This window comes from Equus asinus, chromosome 2 (assembly GCF_041296235.1).
Source record: "Equus asinus isolate D_3611 breed Donkey chromosome 2, EquAss-T2T_v2, whole genome shotgun sequence".
Taxonomy (NCBI): Eukaryota; Metazoa; Chordata; class Mammalia; order Perissodactyla; family Equidae; genus Equus; species Equus asinus.
Window position 1 is genome coordinate 145,807,265 of NC_091791.1, and position 25,553 is coordinate 145,832,817.

At 42.8% G+C, this 25,553-nt stretch overlaps 1 protein-coding gene across 5 annotated transcripts in view; it reads right to left on the reverse strand.

Moving 5' to 3' along the window:
* TMOD2 (tropomodulin 2) overlaps positions 1-25,553 on the reverse strand; it is a 44,960-nt gene that overhangs the window by 15,552 nt on the left and 3,855 nt on the right. For 2 of the 5 annotated variants that reach the window (XM_044764883.2, XM_044764886.2), the window contains exons 2-7: positions 16,932-17,126; positions 15,175-15,331; positions 11,619-11,741; positions 8,216-8,302; positions 4,426-4,556; positions 2,215-2,322 (exon numbers count right to left, since the gene is read on the reverse strand). In XM_044764883.2, the coding sequence (XP_044620818.1) occupies positions 2,215-2,322; positions 4,426-4,556; positions 8,216-8,302; positions 11,619-11,741; positions 15,175-15,331; positions 16,932-17,057 (732 nt within the window). In that variant the 5' untranslated portion in view covers positions 17,058-17,126. Of the gene's footprint in view, positions 1-2,214; positions 2,323-4,425; positions 4,557-8,215; positions 8,303-11,618; positions 11,742-15,174; positions 15,332-16,894; positions 17,130-25,553 lie in introns of all 5 variants that reach the window. The other 3 variants (XM_044764885.2, XM_070501573.1, XM_070501570.1) reach the window with 3 other exon arrangements.

The following is a 25,553-nucleotide window of genomic DNA, read 5'->3' on the forward strand; positions in this document are numbered from 1 at the left end:
TTCGGAACCTTAAATAGAAGAGTTTGAAGCTCTTTGCTTTAATGCTGATATTTACTTTGCAAAAGTGAGTCATTCAGCCATAAATACAGACTGAAGATCTCTATTACGTGAGGGGTAATGAACCCATTTTCAACCTACAGAAAGGTTCTTTCCTGACAATGGCATAGTGAAAGGGGAACCATCTGGGGGCAGCTAGGTGAGCACTGGACCATGTATGCATGAGGCCAAAAGAGGCTTTTCTCTTCACATCCTTAAGGATAGTATGGCATGGTGTGCTTGTCACATGTTATGCATTCAGCACACAGTAAATTAAAAACACAGTCACATTAAAAACAGTATCAAAGAGATTATTATATTTGGAATTTATTTAATTCACTTAGCAAGTTATCTATTTGACCTAGAGTAGACCGTAGATTATTTACTAGTAGTATCAATAATGGACAATTCCTATTCCTGCCATTTTACTGTAAATAATATATTAAATAGGAGTGACAAATCATTTCTTTAGCCATCCCTTTAGTCACTTACATACAAAAGGTATTGTGAATATTTTTGCTTTATTGAAAACAAATCTACTAAAAGGCAGTGATTATAAAAAATCATATACATACAGATAAGAATGTTTAAATTGCTAATTTCACATTACCAATGATCTGGTCCTGCTCTTTCTCTATTTTAATGATAGGTTTCAAATTCAAAACTGCTTTCAACCTACAAATTTAGATATGTAATAATTGTTGGTGAAAACATCAATTTTGTAGCTTAGTCCCTGTTTTACATGAGTGCTTATTTCAAATTTGCTATTGTCATCATGGAAATACTCTCTATTGCTGAGAGGTTGGAGGGCACATTCATTCATTCAACAAGTATTCTTCAAACATCTCTGTGCCAGCACTGTAATAGTTAGTCATGATCTTCATGTTGTCTGTTTTTGTGTTTTGTTTTTATTTTTTGAGGAAGATTAGCTCTGAGCTAACATCTGCCACCAATCCTCCTTTTTTTGCTGAGGAAGACTGGCCCTGAGCTAACATCTGTGCCCATCTTCCTCTCCTTTATATGTGGGACGCCTACCGCATAAGTGGTACGTAGGTCTACACCTGGGATCCAAACTGGCGAACCCCAGGCCACCGAAGCGGAACATGCGAACTTAACTGCTGGGCCACCAGGCCAGCCCCATCATGTTGTCTGTTTTTAACGGTATATTAGATCTTCCAAAGACATCTTACTTTAAATCATATCATAAGTCAAGAAAACTTTTGTTTTTCTAGCTTGACTCAAGGGCTGAGCATGAGATGCTGCAGAACCACAGGTTGATGCTCAGGCTCCTGATAACTGACATATTTTAGCAAATGTATGACAGTGAGTCACTGTGTGCAAATATAGCATACCTGGAACCAGAAAGACCTGGTGGTGAATCCTGCCTCTGCTGCTTACCTTGGAAAAGTTAATTAACCTCTCTGAGCCTCAGATTGCTAATTTGTTAAAGTGGGAACCAATAATAGTACACGCCTCATAGTATTATAGTGAGGATTAGGTGAGATGAGGTGTGTAAAGCACAGGGATCAGTGACGTCATTTACTAACTGCTCAAGAAATGTTAGCTATTAATAGGAGGAGTAACACTGACACTGATGCTGGTGACGGTAGTAGTATTAATGGGTCAATGGGCTTCCTTATTTAGCTGAATTATCTAAAAGGCATAGAAGGAACAGAGCTTTGGGTTGGTTATTTTTTTCATATTCTGGTTAACAGTGTCAAACAAAAAATGTTTCAAGATTTGGTCATTAAAATATTTTGAAACGTTAATCCATTTCAAAGATTAAAATGAAATATGCTTTAATACTTTTATATGTGCTGAGTTTCTGTAGGATTTGGGGGTTTTATAAAACACATTGTGACAGAATGTTACGGTAGATGCAAAAGTTTTAGGAAACTTGTACTAAGCGCAGAACAAAATCTAAATATTTATTTAGCTAAATGCCTAATCTAATATTGTTTCTTTCTCCTAAAAGCGTAGAGCTAACAAAATTCCAGTTAATTCAAAGTGCTTGGCAGTTGGGTTCTGTTCCACTGACCCATTATAACTAATTTTGTTGATTAACTGTGTAGAAAACGAATTTACCAGATCTAAAAATTATTAATTGATAAAACAAATTAGGAATAGATGCTAATGCATTAAATATTTTCATGCTATATTTCTAAGAATTTTACTCACGACGGCCACAGGGTCGTTGCTGCGGGTTGCAGCCAGGCTGAACTTCTTTACGTGAGTGTTGGTTTCCAGAGCCTTCGCAAACTCCTTCAGGGTCGGAATTGGAATGCTCTAAGACCAGGAAGACACAGAGAGTTGACGAAGCATTCTGCAGTGCCCCCACCCCAGGCTGAAGACCCACAGCTTTGAAATACTTTATCTGTTTAGATGGCTAATGATATGACATCCCCTCTAAGAGATATTCAGCACCCATCCTCCAGCAACCATGCCACCCTAGCCAATAGCACCACTTAGTGTCCAGTGAAGGAGTCTAACACAATGTGACATTCTGGCCTCACCTTTCTATTCACCCTGACCAAGAAATTATGCACATACCCTACTTCCCTCTTGTTCTCCAGCATTCTCTTTATCGTAGCCAGACTAACCGACCCACTATTCCTTTACTACACCGTGGTCTTTCTCTCCTCCATACCTTTAGATACACTTTTCCCCTTGCCTGGAAATTCCTTTGTACTTTTCTCTAATTCCTACTTATCTTTTAAGACCCAGCTGAAATATCACCTCCTTTGTTTACTGGTTCTCCTAGGCAGGATCAAAATTTTCCTTACTCACAATTCCATGACTTTTGGGGGTTTACCAAATGATGTTATAATTATTTGTTTAGTGTTTTTCTCCTAATACGAGTTCTTTAGAATAAAGACCAAATGAATCTTACTCCCTCTTCTACAGCACTTAGCACAGTACTGACCACTCGGGTGGGAGACGATATGGGGTACAGCTAGAGATTGATGTGGGTCCTAGATGTGCTACAGACTAGCTCTGTGACCACAGACAACTTAACCTCTTTAAGTTCCACTAAGGCTTAAATGAGAGAATGAATATCAAGTACTTAACAAAAGATGTAGCGAGTACTCAATAAAAGTCAGTTATTATTATTAAATGCTAGAAATTGTTCCAACGAGAATGAACAAAATAGATGTCAGGCAATGTGTCTTCTCTCTCTCTCTCACACACACACACACACACTTATTTCCTGTCCCTCTGAGAGTGATATGACTTACTGCCAAATAGAATAAAGTGGAAGTGACAATGTGTGACTTAAGAGAATAGGTCATAAAAGGCATTGTGGGTTTCTGCTTGCTCTCTTTTTCTCTTCAATCACTCGCTCTGGTGGAAGCCAGCTCTGGTGATGTGAGGACACTCAGGCAGCCCTCTGGAGAGGCCCATGTGGTGAGAAATCGAGGCTTCCTGCCAACAGCCACATGATGTGCTGTCTTGGAAGTGGATCCTCCTGCCCCACTCAAGCTTTCAGATGACTGCAGCTCTGGCTGACAGCTTTACTACAGCCTCATCTGACAGACAGCCACAACTACCCAGCTAAGTCACTTCCCAATTCCTGACACACAGAAACTGACAAATAACAAACGTTTCTTGTTTTTAAGTCCCTAAGTTTTGGAGTCATTTGATAGATAGATATCAATATCTATAGATATCAATAATATACCAATAGATAACTAATACACTATGTTTAACACAAGTGCTGTGATTCTTTTCAAAGAATTCTAAAAATCACTCTGTTTTTAAACCTACTTTTTCTTTTTTCTTTTTTTGAGGAAGATTAGCCCTGAGCTAACATCTACTGCCAATCCTCCTCTTTTTGCTGAGGAAGACTGGCCCTGAGCTAACATCCATGCCCATCTTCCTCCACTTTATATGTGGGACACCTACCACAGCATGGCTTGCCAAGTGGTGCCATGTCTGCACCCGGGATCCGAACAGGTGAACTGTGGGCTGCTGAAGTGGAATGTGCGAACTTAACTGCTGTGCCGCCAGGCCAGCCCCTAAATCTACTTTTTCTTTTTCTTTCTTTCTTATTTTTGGTGAGGAAGATTGGCCCTGAACTAACATTCATGCCAATCTTCCTCTATTCTGTATGTGGGATGCCACCACAGGATGGCTTGATGAGTGGTGTGCAGGTCCATGCCTTGGATCTGAACCTGCAGACCCTGGGCCACCAAAGTGGAGCATGTGAACCCAAGTGCTATGCCACTGGGCCAGCCCAAACCCACTTTTTCTTTTGAGTAGGATATCTCGCCTCAAAATCAGTGATGCAAAGGATTGTAAACAGGTGTGAAAGCAGGTAATCAATCATCTCCGGTAAGTTTTCTGAACTCATGCTAAATCAAGTGACTGACAACAATCATAATGAAATACCTTAATGTTGTTGAGGTTGACTTCTTGTAGGCTGGGATCATTGGCTTTCATCTGCTGCAGACTTACTTCCACATTTGTGGGGTTGGGTGGTTCCTCAAATACAGGCTTGACCTTTTCACCTTTGACCACATCTGAGACACAAGTTTTAATTTTAAAAAGAAAATGTAAGGGCTCTCCTGTCAAAATCAGAGATGATTTCCTCCAAAGTGATATGCTCTGATTCCAATAATACTCTGATATCAACGACAGTAAACTTCTCAACTAAGCAATCACGGGAATGGTATGGCTCTGAATTACAGTTTTAAAGGTTGATGTTTCTCAACCGCAGTGGGAAGTCTCAGTGGCTGAGACTGTATGGAGGAGGCCCTACAGCAAAATCAAACCCCGAAAAGAACATCTATGGGCAGGTATTGCTGCTCCCTATGGACCTCTTACAGACTATAATAACCAAACCACAGGATGTGAGATGCCAAAAAGAAATGATGAGCCTCTTAGTTTTCCAAACCCTAATACTCCTCTGGCTTCTTGACCATATGCCACTCTCCTCTGATTTCCATTTTGGAGCTTTAGTTTGGAGGAAGGTATGTGAAGAGAAAGGAATGGAAAAGAAGAATGGAAGGATTCTCAAAAGGACTTAACAGAAAATGTTTGCAACATATATTACATATAAAGAGTTAATATCTCAATATATACAGAGCTCCTACAAATCAATAAGACAACCCAATTAAAAATGAACAAGTTATATGATTGGAAGAATTTCTGTCACTCAACTAAAAAGTGTAGAGTAATTAAACTCTAAGATAAAAAATGAGGGGCCAGCCCGGTGGTGCAGCGGTTAAGTGCGCACATTCCCCTTTGGCAGCCTGGGGTTCGCCAGTTCAGATCCCGGGTGGGAACATGGCACTACTTGGCACACCATGCTGTGGTAGGCATCCCACATATAAAGTAGAGGAAGATGGGTATGGATGTTAGCTCAGGGCCAGTCTTCCTCAGTGAAAAGAGGAGGATTGGCAGCAGTTAGCTCAAGGGCTAATCTTCCTCAAAAAATAATAATAACAATAATAAAAAATACAGAAGAATTAAAAAAAAAACTTAAAAGAAACACCCCAGAAAGTTTTTTGTAGATACCAACAAACTGTAAAGTTTATATCAAGAGGCAAAATACCCAGAATAGCTAACAAAATATTGAAAGAGAAGAACAAAGTTGGAGAATTGACACTATCTGACTTCAAGATTTACTATAAAGCTACAGTAATCAAGATAGCATGGTATTGGTGGAAGAGTATACGAATAAATCAATGGAACAGAATAGAGAGCCCAGAAATAGATCCACACAAATACAGTCAACTGACCCTTGACAAATGAGCAAGGACAATACACTGAAGATAGTCTTTTCAACAAACAGTGCTGGAACAACTAGACATCCACAAGCAAAAAAACGAATTTAGACACAGACCTTACACCTTTACAAAAATTAACTCAAAATGGATCACAGACCTAAATGTAAAATGTAAAACTGTAAAACTCCTGGCAGAGAACAGAGGAGAAAATGTAGGTGTCCTTGGGTTAGGTGATGAATTTTTAGATACAACACCAAAAGTGTGATCCATGAAAGAAAGAACTGATAGGCTGGACTTCATTAAAATTATAAGTTTCTACTCTGTGAAAGATACTGGCCAAAGAATGGGGAGATGAGCCACAGATTGGGAGAAAATACTTGTAAAAGACACATCTGATAAAGGATTCTTATCCAAAATATACAAAGAACTCTTAAAACGCAACAATAAGAAAACAACCTGATTAAAAAAAATGGGTCAAAGACCTTAAACACTTCACCAAAGAAGATATACAGATGGCAAATAAACATGAAAAGATGATCCACATCATATGTCATCATGGAAATGCAAATTAAAACAATGAGATACCACTATACACCTATTAGATTGACCAAAATCTGGAACACTGACAAAAGCAAATGCTGGCAAAGGATGTGGAAGAACATGCTAGTGGGAATGCAAGATGGTACAGCCACTTTGGAAGACAGTTTGGCAATTTCTTACAAATCTAAACATACTCTTACCATATGATCAGTAGTCACATTCCTTGGTATTTACTCAAAGGAGTTGAAAACCTATGTCCACACAAAAATCTGCATATTATGTTTATAGCAGCTTTGTTCATAACTGCCAAAACTTGGAAGCAACCAAGATGTCCTTTAGTAGGTGAAGGGATAAAATAAACTGTGGTAGATCCAGTTAATGGAATATTATTCAGCACTAAAAAGAAATGAGCTATCAAGCCATGAAAAGACATAGAGGAAACTTAAATGCATATTACTAAGTGAAAGAAGCCAGTCTGAATAGGCTATATACTATATGATTCCAATATAAGACATTCTGGAAAAGCCAAAACTATGGAGATAGTAAAAAGATTAGTAGTTAGAGGGGGAAAGGGAGATGAAGAGGCAGAGCGCAGAGGAATTTTAGGGCAGTGAAACTACTCTGCATGATACTATAATGGTGGATACACGTCATTATACGTTTGTCCAAATCCATAGAATGTGCAACACCAAGAATTAACCCTAATGTAAACTATGTACTTAGGATGATAATGATGTGTCAATGTAGGTTCATCTATTCTAACATACATATCACTCTGCTGTAAGATGTTGATAATGGGGGAGGCTATCCTGGGGAGGTGCAGGAGGTATATGGGATATCTCTGTGCCTTCCTCTCAATTTTGCTGTGAACCTAAAACTGCTCTAAAAAACCAAGGCCTGAAAAAAAAGTTAATGATATGTATGTGTATGTATAAAAGCCTAGAAAGTTATGCACCAGACTTTTAATAGCAAACATGATGTCAGAATGTTACCCTTTGATACTAAAGTTAAAAAGAATGAACATTTTTCATCTGCACACATAAGAAACCAGAAAGAAAATAAAAGGAATGTTGCTTATTGTCTGGGTAAATTACCCAATGTAAATGATGGTTTATAAATACGTTGCTGAGACTAGAAAGCATCTCCAAAATCTCCGTCAAAGAGAATGAAACATAATTAACCTTAGAAAAGTTGTGATCTGGATTACACTGTACCGAAATTACCTGATTATTAGTCCATCCCTATCATGGATAAATAAGTTCCTCTGGGCAGGGATCATCTTTTATCTTTGTACCTAAGCCTAGAAAATTCTTGACACATAGTAGGTATTTAGTAGATGATGATGAATGAGTGAGAGAGTCTAATGAACCATACACTTCTCCAGGAAATGTTGACAAAGAAGATAGTAATCTGGAACTTTCTGTGCCAGCAAGTCCACGCCAGTGTGTCTTTTGTGCCCTCTAGAGGAAATGGGGATACAAATCCTAAAGATAAGCATCCATTATGGAGACAAAAAGATAGTCAAATAGAGAATGGAACTTATCTAAGATACAATATTGATTAAAACACTGCTAGGAACATGAATCTCTGTTTGTGTTCTGTGCTGACTACGTAACCTTTTAATCAGAAATTTTATCTTTTGACTGAACAGAACTACCAAGAGAGTGTGTTCTGGGCAAAACACACTGATTGGTACTAGTTACGTTGCCAGGCAGGGCTCCCACTCAGCTACTCTACTCTGGTTTGATTGCTCACATCCCAGTGATCCTTGGTGAACTGACAAAACCCATCTTCGAAGCCTGCAAGACAGTCTGGATTCACCAGGAGGCACAGTCAACAGGCCTCTCTCCTACCAGGAATACCTGGAGGCTCCTAAGTTTCACAGAACTACAGATTCCACGTCAACTTACTTCTCACAGGCCCTTTGCCACCTTTACTGTTGGCCGTTTCTTCATCAAACTTTGGATTGTTGAGCAAATTGTGTACTCCAAGAACAGCTGAAAGCAAAGAAAATCAGTGAATGAACATGAAGTTTGGGAGAGCATGTTAGGAGGTCCATGTTGTTAATTTGCCCCTCAAAGAACAATTCTTCATATCATAAAGATAAGTCTCCAGACCCCCCTTGCCTTTCACAGTGTGTGGTACATGTACAGTGTTAAATAGATTTAGTAAAAAGCTCCTCCTTCCAAGACCACTAGCAATCTTCACATGTCTTTCTACATCCTTACATGTGGAATCATTTAGGCTCTAAGTGACAATGCTCTAGGTTGTTAGTGTCATCAAGTGGATTCCAACTTCTACTGACCTGTGTACAGCAGAGTGGAACCCTGCCCAGTCTTTATGCGCCAACCTCTCACCTTCCTGCGCTCTATCAGACGATGCTCTCCTGCTATTCATAGGGTTTCCATGGCCAATCTTTTTGGAAGTGAGTGGCCAAGTCCATCCTAGTCTGGAAGCTCTGCCGAAACCTGTCCACCATGGGACTCTGCTCGTATATGAAATACTAGCGGCACAGCTTGCATAGCATCACAGCAACACACAGCTGCCCCAGTATGACAACCGACAGATGGGTGGGTGTGGTTCCCTGACTGGGAAACAACCCAAGCCACAGTGGTGAGAGCTCCAAATCTTAACCACTAGACCACCAGGGCTGGCTAACGGTCTAGTTACATCCTCAAATTACTGAAAATCTGCTTAGACCCCCTAGTTAGGTAGCTACAACCCTTCAGTTTTCTCATGTGTAAAGTGTGAGGGTAGGACCAAGTCTAACGGTATTTTAAGATCTAACATTATATAGATTATGGCATGGATTTTTCCAGAGGCACAGAGCAGAAAGATCACGGGCCTCTTTCAGTGTAAGAGGCCTCTCCCACCTCTCAGTCCCCAAAGGACTGTCCTTTCCCCATCTAGAGTATCCCAGGGTGGGAAATAAAAGAAGAGATGTCAGCAATAAAAGGTCAGAAAAGCAGGCTAAGATTTTGAGTCTCCTGTATTACATGGAACTTGCACCAGGAGGCAGCATACTATGCAAGAAACAGCACCGGGACAGAACGAACACTGGGCAGGCTAAAATTGCACTTGCTCACCCAGCTTTTCCTTTGCTGATGAAATTATAGGTGGCCACCTGGAGAAGGATCCCAGAACAGATAACCTGTCAATAGGTGGCAGAGGCGTACCTCTGAGCTCCTTATCAGCTGTCCTGTAATATACATTTTAGAAGGAGGGAGGCAGCCAGCCAGCACAAGAAAGGGCAAATGTCTAGGGCCAGCAAGTCTAGGGCTTAAGAGTGGCACTCAGGAGCAGTCAGCCAGAGTTTGAATCCTGACCATCACGTACCACCTATGTGACTTGAGAAGTTACTAAATGCCTCTAAGCCTCAGTTTCTCCATCTGTAAAATAAGGATAATTATCCTTTATGTATTACAAAGACTAAATAACTTCCTACATGTCAGGCACAATTCTAAGTGCTTGTTAGATAAATAAGAATTTGTCACTGTGTTTTTGGTATTGTCTAGGGAGAAGACACCCTGTTTGATGACCACAGGCCACTGAGACCATCCAACAAACATATCTTGCTTTGGCCCCAGACTCACTAAGCAACTTCTAATTATAATTTGGTTCCATTGCCAAGTTTTAATTTTTGTTTTATCTGTTTCCTGTGAATCTGATCATGCGGCCCCAGTCTGACTGCTTCCTATGTGCACTGACAAGATCAAATCTCTAGACCAGCAGAGCCGAGAACTAGACTCTAGGTGGTGACCATACTGAGAGATGGCCACTCTGGGAGGTGCTGTCTTAAGGGTCAACTGCTGCTCCCTTGGACTGTCTGTCTGCTCTCAATCTTCCCAGTAACATGAGCAGGGCGTTGACACTCTTTCTTTTCTAAACCTCAAAGCCTGTTGGCCCACCCACTCATGGGGCTGCTCTTAATCTTCTGGAAAGAGCCACCCTAGAGAAAATGCTGCCAGCCACCCCCAGCTGGGCCTCCTCCTGAGTTCTGAGGGAGCACCGGATGAAGGAGGGAGGACGAAGGAGGAGATGAACAAGACAGTTTTCTATTGAGATTATCCTCCTGGTTTTACTGTATGAATCTCAGGATCTACTATCTTCCAAATGATTGGTGATTTTCTCTTTCTCCTGTCTTAGTCATGTCCTGGGAATTCAAGCCCAGAGCTACATTCTCCCTTTGGGCAATTCCAGTAGCGATCACAAGGCAACCCTTGGGAGGAGCAGTAACCATAACAGATCCCTCCACAGTAACCACAAGGCTAAGAAGATAGGTCACCTCAAAGCACCTTCCTGTGTGTGATGCAGGTACCTCAACTCCTGCAGTGACTTCTGAGAGGGGTTCAAATATGTGAACTTCATCTCGACCACTGATATTATCATCACAGAAGGAATGAAAATGTAGCTGAGATGGTTGGCATGCTATTAGGATAAGGCATAGATGGTTCTCCTGGGAGGAAGGAGATTATTATTACATATGTCTTTCAATGGAATAAAAATGTGAGACTTCTTGCTAAAGCTGTGGACTCTTTCATAGCACCTCTATCCTGTGGTGAGCCAATGATCCTAATAATCCAAATTTCCATCCCATTTGGAAACAAATGCATCCCATTAATGCACAAATATGTTGGTATATGCACGGAATCTTTCTTGAAGGCTATACAAGAAATGGGAGGGGGGCTTGGGTAATTAGGGTGAGAGATTTTTCATTACACATTCTTTTGAATTATTTGGGCTTTTTCTCTCTTCATGTATAACCAATTCAAATAATAATAATTATTATATTGTTAATAAAACTGGGGGAAAAAATGAGCAGATTGAGCTGCATATGGATTTACCTTAGAGGGTGAATGTAACAGCGAATCACTCCTACTCCCTGGTTAGGCTAATGGACCTCTTAGTGGGAAGCAAAATGGAACAGTGACTGTGGGAAAGAGTGAGAACTTCATGGAAATTTTGTGATGATAAAATGCTAAATGTGAAAGCTCCTTAGAAAGCATAAGGGCTGTTATTTTATTATTTAAATTCTCCACACTCTATCTTTATTCTCTTTGATTTCTCAAACTCTTGAGTTTTGTAGGATGGGTATTATTTGGGCATTTTACAGCTGAGATGTGGTTTTACATTTTATACAGAGGCTAAGTCATCTGCATCAAGTCTTACAGCTACATGATGGCTGAAGTCCACTTGGTATTACGATAATCATCAGTAGTCACAGAGAAGCTCAAAGGCTGCTGCCATGGGTGCCAGTGCATGTCTAGAGGTCACAGAGCAAGACAGGATGGTTTCCCAGAGCCAAGGACTAACCTGCAAGATCGTAGAGTTCAGTGTCAGAAGCGCTGGCCAAAGCTTCTTCCAGTTCTGGGTCAAGGGTCACTTTTTCTTCTTTACGCGTTTCTATGGGCTTTTCTTTGGGAATAAAGACTCTCCCTTTAAATCAGAAGACAAACAAAACCATTGTGTGCTGCTGCCTTACTGTAGGGTGAGTAGACTGACTGGACGATGCAGCTCTGGCCATTAGGAGCCGAATCATTGCACCATTGCACATCCAATTGGGATTCCTTAATTGCTGGGATGATGCCAACATCAATAATCCACTATTAGACTATTAGAGGGAAGGAAAGTGAGAGGAGGAATCCTATATTCTGCAACACAGACATGAGGAGCACTGCCCTTAGACCTGGACAAGAGGGGCCTGCCATGGGCCCCACACTTTAAAGGGCCTGACTCCTGCCCTCCCCTGCTGCAATCTACGCCTCCCTGCACCCCCTGAGGAGGGAATCATGGGGCCAAATGGACATGCCCATCCAGAATACAGGCCCCCTGCCAGACCACACTCCAGGCACCTGGGACCCCGGAATTCCCTGTCCAGAGAGCCCTGAGCCTGCTTCCAGGACCTGCATGAGTCCCTTCTCCATGTCCATCCTCCTGGGGGCAGGTGACACAGCTGGGGTGTGGACCCCCAGGGCCAAGGGTAAGCTGTCTGTGGGGGATAGGGATGAAGCTTGGATATGTAGACTGGGATGTCAAACATGGGTGCCCCAGGAGTGTAGGACAGACCCATGTCCCTGCTTGGAACTTTGGAAGTCCAAGAATACTGGCCTTCTAGGTATATTCATAGGAGGATAGAACATAGTTTAACAGTTTGTTAGCTTTCAAATATTTATAAAAATTGGTATGTGGGCTTCTATTTGTGTTCTTGCTTTGGATCTTGCAAATATTGGGAGCAGATTCATCCACACTGCTCCAGGGGTTCCTGAGGGACAAACTGTGATTCCCCAGAGCTTTTCCCCTTAAACTGAGATTGTAGATCACTAAGATGCTATATCTAGGGTCACTTGGACCAGGGTAGTGATGTAGGGACAAAGCCACTTCTCTAAAGCATACCAAAGTAAGCTAATTTAAAAGGAAAAATGAGAGTTGTCATAGAGATTGTGGGGGCCTTTGAGCCGCAAGGCACTCTGTACTTCCCACATATGCATTCTGTGCCACCATCTCCCACTTCATCCTTTCACTCAGATTTCATTTATTTTGCCCCCTACTCACTTCGGAATATGTTGATATCCATGCCCTACCTCTCTAGCCCAAACTTCTGGACCAATGGTCACATGGCTGGGAGGATGGCACGAGGCATGTTACCTGCTCCTAACTTCTAGCCAGTCCACCACATGCACATCCCATACATGCAATGGCTGATAAAAGTAAACCCAGGACACTCCAGAGCCACTGTAGCAATACTCCAGACCTACTCATACACTTTTCCAATTCCCCCCAGCTTTTGACTCTTTGTTTCTCACTTTTTTGGAGCTGTTCTTACTTCTTGGCATGATCTTTGAAATTGATCTCCTCCATCTTTACCTTTGGAGTTCCCTAAAGACCCCTCCATTGCCTTCTCCTCTTTGTCACCTTGGGTAGAATAGACAGCTGGCTCCAGCTTTAGCCAATGGGGACCCAAACTCTGTCCAGGTCTCCCTGGCTAGCTTGCCCTTCCTCACTCCCATAGGAAAGGAAGACTCAAACCCAAAGTCAGTAACACTCTCTCATGAAAACTCTGCAGGAGATGTCCTGGTTACAGGGGCTGCCTGCTTCCTGATGGTTTACCAGATCTTCAAATGGCTGTACAAGTAAATGGGCCAGGCAAAGCTGAGCACCCCAAGAGGTGCCACTGCTTGTGGTCAGACTTGGATATCCTGGCCACAGAGTCGCCACCATTGACCATCATCCTGCTTCCTGCCTTGACATGACATAAGCTGCCACATTTCCCAGAAAGAAGGAAAATACACTGGGAAACAAACAGGAGAATGGCTAGAAAACAGAAAAATGAAAAAAAAAAAATCAACCAATCAATAACATCTCAGACACTGGGGTTCATTCCAGACTTAATTTTCATAGTGTATGTGGCCTGAAGCATTCTCTTTCTGGCTCAGATAATCTCGGGTCCAGAGTCAAAATAGGCTTCTAAGTTCCTCCTTCCTGGTACTGTTAGGATTACTCTAAACGCTGGGTGCACAGGTGGCCCACAGCAAACAGCATTCAAGACAACTGCTGCTGCACATCCGTTCCTGCGGGCCAATCAGACAGCAAGTTCTGAGTGAGCAGAGCTGCAGCGTAGAATCAAATATAGCCCAGGAACTGCGTGGCCAGGGCACACAGCATTCAGAACTGAGGTTGTGTGGCCCATCTCCCGAGGCCCTCACGATAGCCTCCCACTGCTCCGAGATCATCCGCTGGTCCTTCCAGGGGCCCTACAGACTCCTCACCCTAATCCCTCTGCTCTGTTTGGAAAACTTGCTCTCTGCTTATTTTGCTCAATTGTGTTACTTCTCAACCTTCTCTGAAGCTGCACTGTGCAACTGTACACACCCCTCTTTTCTATCCCTCATTTATTACTCAGACTGCTCCTGCATTCCTAACTCCCCCGTGAACCATCTGCAGATTAACCTAGATCCAGGGCTAATTTACCATTGCGGCTCCTCAGACCCCTACTCTGAGAACAGAAGACAACAGGTTTCCTCTTATTATTCTGTCACTATTCTAATACTGGATGCTAACTGGGATCTTATTGAAGATTTGACATTATAATTTATTTTTTCTTTCACAACTAAATTAGTCCAATAGCAACTAAGCTGCCATAGAAACAGCTCCATATTTCTATGGTAATCCTTGGTTATTTGCCCAACTTGTCACTGTTCAACTTTACTTTCTTAATAAGATGACACTATCAGTGGTGCACGATCCATTGAATGTGCATGATTCAGAGGAGAGCCAGGAGGTTGCATAAGAGAAGGCAGCAGCGCCCTGACTCATGCCAGCTGAGGAGCGGACCCTGCTCCCCAAGGCCACATATAGAAGCTCAGAGATGACATTCATTCAAACGCGTATTTATCGAGTGCCTCCCTGTGCCAGGATCCAAGAGAGATACAATCTCACTACACTCTAAGTATTCATTTAATTAGCCTACATATTCTGCCATGATGCGTTTTTTAGTTAATAAACTTTATTTTTTAGAGCAGTTTTAGGTTCACAGAGGAAAGTACAGAGTTCCCATATACCTCCTGCCCCTACACTTACAACCTCCCCCTCTAATGACACCCTGCAGCACACTGGTACATCTGTTACAATCGATGAACGTACATTCATATCATGCCCCAAGTCCATATTTAACATTAGAGTTCACTCTTGGTGCTGTACATTCTATGGGTCTGGACAAGTGTATACTGACATGTATCCACCAGCCATGATTCTTTTTAATAGCAAATCCAGTTCATGGGCTGATTTCCCACTTCCAGGTCACTTCCCTTGCTCCACCCTCCATTACAGTACAAGTACCTCTGTCGCAAGACCTACTCTCTGTGGTCCTTACCTTTCTTTTCTCCAGTGAAGGGCACAAAGTCTTCCCTGTCTTTCTGTTCCAAAGCCTCCTTCTCCAGGTACATGAGGAGGTGCTCACGATCAAATGGGCCAGTGGCTGCTTTCTGTGTCTGGTCTTTCTGTCGGAATCCAGCTGGCAGCATCGCACTCTGACAAGACAGGGGTGTGAGCAGGAAAGAAGGCGTCTGCCCAACTGATACTCTGTTACCTCCCTCCCTCTGCCTCCTCCCCTCCCTGCTGTATACGGGGGAGGCAGGGAGAAAGATACTTGTGCAGAGATGTGGGTGTGAGTTGAAGGCTGGGGTCTCTGAGGCCCTACTTGCTCTACCATCCTCTGCTGAAGAGAGGGCTCCCAATGAGCTCAGGCAGAACACAGATGGCTGGAGGAGCCTCTCAGTCTTCTGCAGCTGCCTTCTCAAATGTGGCAGCAACAGGCCAGCCACCCTTGACGGTCTCTTTCCTTGTAGATCACACTTAGGTTTGGCCAGGTCTGCACCCAAGGGGTTCCCAGGCTGGGAGACTCTATGGAGACTCTGAGAAGGAGCCAACATGGCTACACTCTCTTATTTCTAATCCCTCTCCTGGGGAAGCATCCAAGTAGGGTAGTGATTATTATGGTAAATGTTGATACCTGCTTGATTAAGCTTATAGATTCCTTGAGTTTAAAAGATTAAAAACAGAATACTTGTATTTTCTAAAATAAATACAATATCCAAAGTATCTGGCATATCAGAATATAATATAAGTAATTTTTAGAGACATTTTTATTTACAGTAAAATCAGTATTTTGGATGCCTCTGATTCTAAGTTTAAGACAATACCATCAGAGCTGAAGAAAGTGCTTGGGTAAACAAACACTGTAACAAGCTACTTAGTTTTTATAAAAGCTCCACTTAAATGTCCTTGATATTATGATTACAGTTATTGTAATCTATACATTGTTGTAGGACCACCAAAATTTCAAGTTATTTATGAATTTTAAAGAAACAAGATATAGGGGCTGGCCCGGTGGCGCATCAGTTAAGTTCGCATGTTCTGCTTCTCGGCGGCCCGGGGTTCACCGGTTTGGATCCTGGGTGTGAACATGGCACCGCTCAGCAAAAGCCATGCTATGGTAGGCATCCCATGTATAAAGTAGAGGAAGATGGGCATGGATGTTAGCTCAGGGCCAGTCTTCCTCAGCAAAAAGAGGAGGATTGGCAGCAGTTAGCTCAGGGCTAATCTTCCTCAAAAAAAAAAAAAAAAGAAACAAGATACTAAAAAGATCTGCTTCTGGGGTTAACAACCTGGTTTAAACATCATCTCTGACGTTTACTAGTATGGGGTCTTATGTACATTACTTCTCCTGGTCTGTCTCCTTATTTATGAAGTGGGGATAATACAATTCACCTCAAGGGCGTCTGTGCCCAGTAGACGTTTGACTCAGAAGAAGCTTGGTAAGATTTGTTCCCTTTTCCTCTTTCCTTCTTCTTCCCTACATGAGACTAGTCTTTCCCTAACTAGCGGAAAATGTTTTTCTCCATTTGCATTAAACTAGTATTTGGGAAATACATTTGCCATATCATATTATAGGTGTGGCTACTGAGGTTCTCCACGAATTTGTAAAATTCAGAGACCCAGAATCGATTAGGGGAAGAACCAGAAATTGCACTGGGAGCTAAGGGATTCCTACACTACTGTTTAAGGATCAAGCCACGTCATTTATCCCGTACCATTATTAACCGAGCTGCTCACTTCCAGGACACCAACCTCGGGATCTAGGTCATCAAGAACATTTTCCAACTGTTTCAGTTCCTCTTCTGAGAGTTTGCCAAGAAGCTCATCTTCGTCAATGTTCTTGTATTTCTCCAGCTCTTTCTGGAAAGGGAGTGCCATGGCTTCTTATGTGCCTTTCTCATGGGCCGTGAACATCTAAACGGGCCAGCTTCCCGAGACTTCAGAATACTACTAATAAGAAAGAAATACTGTTATCTCCTTTCTGGAAACAGCACTTATTAACAGGAGACAGGGCTATGCTATCCGCCAATGGTCTCTCTATTGGACGAATAATTCAATGAAAAGGTAATATTACCTTCCTTTGCAGGGCAGCCTGACAGCTTACAAAGTGTTTTCATATGTATTATTTCACCTGTTTAGATCTTTACAACCCGGAAAGGAAGCCTGGACAGATGTTAATGTCCCATTTTACAGATGAAGATTCTGGCAAAGGTGGCTAATTGCCTTGCTTGAAACCCCAGAGCTGGGACGTGCCAGGCCTTCTGATTCCCAGTGTAGTGGGCCTTTCCACCAGACTACTCTGCCTCCTCCAGCTTTCCACAGAAAACAAGAAAGAACAGAGCACTGATTGTAAGGCACTTGTAAGAAGCACACTTGGGGCTTTTCAGGGAGAGAGTGATGTGAAGAATACAAAACAGGGTTCATTCAAGAAAGAGGGTTGGAACGTCCATGTGAGAAAGTGCTGTCCAATAATTCCCCTGCAATTAAACTAAGGGAGAGTCTAAAATCCTGGCCACATAATCACTCTCTCCACTTCTCTCCTCTCTTTTCTTCTTTCCTCTTCTCCCATTCTCTTTCTAGCCCCATTTTCCTTTTTGTTTCTTTAGCCATTCTCCCTAATTCTTTATACTCCTAGTCCATCGTCCTTTCAACCCCCTCTTTTTATGTCACCTCTCTCCTAAATTTCCACTAAAATGAAACTTTTACTCCATCCTTTCTTCCTTGCATAGGATTTTACAGAGCTTCCCTGGAAGATCTACATTCAGGAAATAGCAATGTACTTAACTGATTGTGTTTCTCCTTTGGAGGCGTTAACATCCGTCAGACCTTTCAAGGCAATTAATATTGGCTGTGCACCTACTACTTGCCAAGCACAGTTCTAGAAACCGGAAATACAAAGATAAACAAGATATGACCCCTTTCTCAAGGAGATCACAGCTCAGTGAGACACACAAATAGGGATAAGACCATTTGATAAGTGTTATAGGAGAAGTAATGTATAAAGTAGGTTTAAAGACATATGAGGAAATAGTCATTGGATGGGGGGTTGATTTGAGGAGAAACTGAAAAAGAGGCTGAGTTTGAGCCTTGAAGGAAGAGGTCAGGACGTGGACATGGTGGGAAGGGTCATTCCAGGAAAAGGGCGCAGTGTAAACAAAGGCATAAGATAAGAAAGTACATGATATGTTGGTGAATGGTTGCTGTGGCTGGGGGGTGGGGGCAGGTGGAGAGAGGAAAGAACCAAAGACAAGGAAAAGATATCTGTGAAGGGTCTTCCGGATACGGCTTGCCAAGGAACTGGGGCTTTATTCTGCGCGAGATAGGGAGCTACCACAAGTTTTTCAAGTAGAGGAATGATCTGAGAAGCTCTGGTTTTTTGTTTTTTTATTTTTTCCTTTTTCTCCCCAAAGCCCCCCAGTACATAGTTGTATATTTTTAGCTGTGGGTCCTTCTAGTTGTGGCATGTGGGATGCTGCCTCAACGTGGCCTGCTGAGCGGTGCCATGTCCGTGCCCAGGATCCGAAATGGCGAAACCTTGGGCCACCGAAGCAGAGCGTGTGAACTTAACCACTTGGCCACGGGGCTGGCCCCCCATGTTTTTTAATAAGGTAATTCAAATGGTAAGAATGAAGAATGGGTTGGCATGTAAAGAGACTGGTCATAGTGGGCCACTGAAGGCCTATTAGAATGTTGCTCCCCTCCCCTTGTTAATTCAACTGCTTACCATGTTCAAGTTCGTGGTTTTCTATTTAGGTGTCTTTTCTACAATGCAACTCTCCTTTCCTTTCATCAGCCCACCATCTTTTAAGCTTCAATTGCTATAGTTCAGTAAAACAAACAAACAAAAAAACCATCCCACAAAAGTCAGAGAAACCAAGTGGATCAGATACACTTTGTTCTGGCCCGAGCCACTAATTCATCCTGTGACACTGGACAAGGAGCTCAATCTGCCAGGCTCTTAGCCATCAAGTGAACTGGTTGAACTAGCCTACGTAATGGATTGTAAGATGCAGTTTCCCACACTTAACATTCTGAAATTGAGATGTGTCTTACAATAGATGGTCCTATAATTACTGTTGGCCCAGTAGCAGTCAAAATGTACTTGTCATTGCCTACAAATGCGTAAAATATCAAAAGCACCAGCTTTAAAACTAGCAGAATGGGTATCAGGGATTTGGAAAAATCCCAGGAACTGTTAAAACGAGTGGCACACTCTTTTAAAACCCAGGGGGCAGGGAGTGGGGGAGGTGGCAACTCAGGTATGTTTAGCAACACTCTCAAAGGAAGGTCCAGATTCCACGTAAGGGAGCAGGCTGAAGAGCCCAGCATCAAGGCTTTCAGTTCTTTTACAGACTTTTTTTAAAATTACCACTCTTGATGGCAAAGAGGAGGTATTGTGTGGGGAAAAAACCAGACATTGATGACTATGAGTCATAAAGCGATTCAAAAACTTGGACTCTGAACGTGAAGAAGTTTTAAGAGTATTAACCAATTCATTTTACTTTCATTTCTCCTTTTTATGTACCCACAGGGGTGATATATGATTTTAAAAAATCAATGTATATTCATAGCAGCTTTATTTGTAACAGCCAAAAACTGTACACAACCTGAATGATCATCAGCAGGTGAATGGATAAACAAATTGTGGCATAATCACATAATGAGATCTACTCAGAAATAAAAAGGAACAGACTATTGACACACACCACATGGATGAACCTTAAAATAATTATACTGAATGAAAGAAGCCACACCAAAAAGAATGTATACAGTATGATTCCATTTATCTAAAATTCTAGAAAATGTAAACTGATCTATATGACAGAAAGAAAATCAGTAGTTGCTTAGGGATGGGATAGAGGTAGCGGGTGGCAGAGGGAGGGATTATGAAGAGGCCGGAGGAAACTTCTGGGGGTCATACATAGGTTCAGTACCTTGACTGTAGTAATGGTTTCACAAGTGCCTGCATATGTCGACACTTCTCAAACTGTACACTTTAAATATGTGCAATTCATTGTATGCCAATTAAAAGATTTCAAAACTCTACTGTAAGTCTAAAACAGCTCTTTCATAAAGTAAAAATTATATTTTTAAGAAGGCATGTGTCATATTTCCATTGGCAGCATTTTTCTTAGTAATACATAAAATATTGGTGTGTTTTAAAATTGATGGTGTCTTAGAGTTGATAAGATTCTATTTGTAGTTCTAGTCCAGGATTCTACAACTATACCCAGCTTCTCATCTCCCCCTGAAACAGACTCGCTCTCTTGATTTTCTAGACCATATCATTAATCTACTAGTCAGTCACTTCCAAAACTCAGACCACCCTTAGATTCTTCTCCTTCTTTCCAGGTCTAGTCGTTAGCACCTCCTGTAGATTCTTTCTGCATAGCACCTTTCACACCATCCCTTCCTGTCACTGGTTTTAGACCTCTGTTTCTTTGGGCCTGAACTACTCTAATTGCATCTCATAAGGTTTCTATTCTTCCCTCTAAACCACCCAGAGCACCACAATCAGATCGTCTTTTTCTTAACACTGCTAATAAGCCACTTGCCTGATTAAGGACTTACAATGGCTCCCTCTTGTTTACAGAATGAAATTCAGATAGGCTAGTATCCAAAACTCCCATAATTTGACTTTGATCTGCTCTGTTTTCTCTCTTCATTATTTTCCGAGGGAGCCCTCTGCTCCAGTCAAAATCGTTTATTCACTCTCTGTGGTAGGCAGAATAATAGCCCCCTAAATAAATCCTCATGCTAATCTCCAGAACCTGGGAATATGTTACTCTACATGGCAAAAGGGACCAGGTGTGATGAAGGATCTTAAAATACGAAGATTATCCTGGATTATCTGGGTCGGCCCAATGTAATCACAAAGACTCTTAAAAGATGGAAGAGGAAGGCAGAAGAGTTAAAGAACAAGATGTGACGACAGAAGCAGAGGGTCAGAGTGATGCCATGACTGGCTTGGAAGATAGAGAAAGGGGCCAAGAGCCAAGAAATGTGGGCGGCCTCTGAAGCTGGAAAAGGCAAGGAAACAGATTCCCCCCAGAGCCTTCAGAGAGGAATGCAGCCTGGCTGACATGTTGATTTTACCCTCATAAAACGTGTCTCGGACTAATAATCTCCAAAACTGTAACATAATAAATTGGAGTTGTTTTAAGCCACTGAACTTGTGACAGCAGCAACAGGAAACTAATATACTCTCTTACCCTTCCATTCTCCCAGATAACTGTTTTGGCTATCTTGTTTTCATCTCCATATCCACTCCCACCCTGCTCTGTGCCCCAGGAAGATGATCTATTTACACTGCATCAATAGGTTCCTTTGCTCTCTGGCTTCTGTTTGACCAACAGGAGGCACCAGCAGGACACTGGAGGACAGGAGGAGAGGGAGGCTGGGTCCTGAGGCCACACCTCCTCTTAGGCAGCCCTTTCTGTGCAGCTGCCCTCCCCTTGCTGACTTCAGGCCTGGGGGTGGTGAAGGGTCCCTGTGTGGCAGTGCCAGGTTTCTGCCTTGTTGGATTCCCTAAACCCTCCCTACATCTTTGTAAATAGCCTCTTTATTAAAATCCCCTCAAATTATTCAGTTTGAGTGTGTCCTCTGTTTCTTGTTGGGACCTTGGCCGAGACAGTAATATTTCTTGGAATGCCCTCCTCTATTCTCATGGCCTACCATGTGCTCTGCATCAGAGACCTGGCTCAGATCCCAGCTCTGCGGGGCCACAGAATATCAGAGCTGAGCGAGGCCTTAAAGATCATCCAGTCCAGCAACTTCGATGGTTTTCCTCCTACTTCTCTGATCACTCCTTCTTGGCCTCTTTTTGGCAATCCCTCTTCCTCCACCTTAAAGACTGGCACGCTGCAAGGTCCTGTCTACAACTTCATTTCTCACACTATATGTTCTCTCTGGGGAAACTCATCATCTCCAAAGTTTTAATTATAATCCATATCCTGAAGACCCCAAAATCCGTATCTTTATCCTAGACTTTGTCCCCGAGGGTTAGGTCCATATATTTCCAACTGTGGAACTGACATCTCTACTTGGCTGTCTCAGGCACCTGAAATGTCAGAGATACTCCCATCATCTTTTCTTCCAAACAGCATCTCCTCCTCTAGAATTTCCAGCTTCAGGAAACTGGCCAAGAAATCAGGGAGCCCCTCTTGACAGCTTCTCTTCCTTGTCTCCTCCCCACCCATCAATCACCACATCCCATCCTTACCCAAACTTGTTGAGAACCCACCTACTTCACTTCTCTGCACTGCCACATCCAGCCTCACTCCCTTTCCATCCATTCTCCATACAAATGGCCAAAGGGATCTTTTGAAACAACTTTTTTCTAGTTACTTAAAATTCCCATTGCCTTCAGGATACGGTTCAAATTCACAGTCTGGCCTCTGTCATTCTCATCAGCCTCATCCTGCACTGCACTCCCCATCTCCTCCTGGCTCCAGCCTCCTGGACCACTTCCAGTTCCTGGATCATGCCTTATGTTGTTCCCTCTGCTCAGAGCACTCTTACCCCCTCCTCCTTTGACTGACGGCTCACCTACTCATCTTTCGGTCTGAATGTAAGGTTCAATTCCTCATGGAGGCCTTGTTGGGACCCCCCAGATGAGGTGTGAGTCACTCCCTGGCCCCCAGGGCACACCCTTGATCAGAGCTCTCCTTGACTTTATTAAAATGACTTGCTTTATCTCTGTCTTCCTTGCTAATCTCTGTGAGGGTGGAGACTGTATCAGGTTTAGTCACTGTTAGAATCCTGGCTCTCAGCACAGGTCTTGACCCAGAGTAGGCATCCAACAAATATTGTTCAACAAACGTCACATGAAGGAAATGAGCTTAGAGAGGTGTGGTGACCCACTGGTCCAGAGCTCACTCCACCACATCCACTGTCTCCATCCTCTGTCATGGGACTTTCAGAGGCCACCAAAGCCCACGGAAGTTGCTCCCCTTCCTAAATTTGCATTGCCTACATCACCAGTTTGGTGTTTGTCCCTTGCTCTCTTATTATCTTTTTATGTATGTTCCATATATGGCTCTCTCTCCAACTACACCATAAACTCCCAGAGGACAGGGATGATGTCATAATCCTTTATTCAAGCTCGGGTTTGTACATTCATTCAACAAACATCTACTGAAAGCCCACCTTTCCAGACACTGCTGGGAGAATAGCAGTGAACAAAACATGAAGTCCTGTGCCCCATCTGAGCTTACAGTTTAGTAGCGTAAGAGAAATGAAGTAAGTAGTTACAATAATATGTTAATACTACGTAACAGTAGCTGTTAAAACAAATTGCACACGTTGTGACAACGTATGGCGGGGGGAGGGGGGGGCGGGGATCTCAAAGCCAGAGGAGAAGAAAAAAAATGGTGCATCCTTCTGGAGCACAGCTTTGACTTGAAGATTTGGGGGAAGTTAGTTATTATTATTATTTTTTATAACAAATAGAGATATACTGTGGAGAAGAATATGGCATTCACATAGCTTTTAAAGTCAAATTGCCGATTTCTGGCTCCTGGCTAGCCTGCTTTAGCCCCCACCCAGGTCCCACAAGGGTTCACGTTTGTTCTCTCCTCCTGTTAGCGAACCCCCAGTGGAAAGCCTGCAAAGCGCTGTTGCAGCCTCGCCTCCGGCAGAGTGCCCATCCCATGGCAAGCACTCAGCGTGCAACAAGATACTAATGTGCACATTAGAATGAAGCAAGTGCCAAACAAGGCTTCCAGGAGTCCAGGTGGGCAAGGACACCCAGCCAGTTAGGGAAATGGAAAATAGGAGAAAGGACTGGAGCTGAAGGACGGATGACATGACCTGGGCCCTCAAATAACTTCCTATTACCCAAAGATAGGAGCCCTGGGAAGGAAAACAAGGAGTGGGGCTTTCTTTGCTTCTCTTTCCACTACTTTATTTGTATAACTATGGTATGAAAGAGAAAAATCAGATACAACATGAAGTGCCCAGCCTTTGGCCCTGCCTACACACAGAGACTTAGAACCAAAGCCAAAACAAGCAGTCCTATTTATTGAACTCAAAACAAACAAGAGACTAATTTTTACAAAAGAGTAAACAAAAAATACTCTAGAAAAACCTAGTGAAAAGCTTTTTAAATGGGCAAAACAGTGCCATACATTGCTTTGGAGCACATACATATCTAGGAAAGCTACAAAGGACTCCTCACGGGAAGGACAGACACCACACTGGGAGGAGAGGGGCTGGACTGGAGATGGGGGACCCAGGTTCAACTACCCAAGTAGTGTAGCTGCTAAGTGATTTATTATATATAAATCTCCAATTATAAATTGAATTGTAAATCTCTTTTGAAAGGTGATGAGGAACAGATCATACCAGAATGAAGAGTTTGCATCTGAAACTATTTGTTCTTAATTTCCCAATCTCATAACACAAAAGTTGCCAGTGCTAAAATTGAGCTGGAAAATAGTCCCCTTTTAAAACAATGTGCCCACTAGTGACCACACCCCCTTCAGGTTCAGAAGAGCACAAAAGACTAAAACATGGGCCTTGGAGTCAGCCAGCCCCAGGTCTGATGGTTATAGACCCAGGTTGCGAGTGACAACCTCTCCAAGCCTCTGTTTTTCTCTGTAAAACAGGCAAAGAACAGTACCTCTCTCAGAAGGTGGAGGTGATGCTTAACGTGATAGTGTATGTGCTAGGCACACTGACTAGGACATACAAGCCCTCAGTCACAGCCATTTCTCTTTTGTCCTTGGTCTGGGAATAGTCTTCTATTTGGGTATTTGTTCCCTCTGTCATCCTTGTCAGAATCTGTTGAATATGGACAGGCGCATCCTCTAAGAGTCCTGGGTCAGGGTTGCCAGGTGTAGCAAGCCACCATGTGTAGGCTGGCCACAGCATGAGATAGGTTTCCACCTGGGCAGGCAGTAGCCAAGAAGCTCCTTGGCTTGAGCAGAAGCTCTTCCGCATGGAAGTCTTACCGTCTGCGCAGACTGCCACCTGGTTTCTAAGTCTCTTGGAGGGTCCTACTTCCTGCTGCCGCCTTATCCCTCTGTCTTGCCCTATGCTCTGTTTTCTGAGGCGTTCCTATTTCTTGACCTCTGTCTACCTCTTTACCTTCCTCTTGTGTATCTGTGTCTTTCTAGTTTTTAACTGTTTTGTTGGTTCTAGCCACGTCCCCTCCTCTTGCCTTCGGGAAGTGATGGGCTTCTCAATTCCTGACTGGCACCATGGGTTCCCTGCTCTCCCGCATTTGCTTTATGTGCCCTCCTGGCTTCTGCCTGCTTACATGCTCCTTGACCCACCTATCTTGTCTCATTGTCTAGCATCTGTATCCCAGCTAGGTTTTGATCAATGCTTTGTTATGACTTACAGGTGCTAAGGGCACCTTGACTCATGACT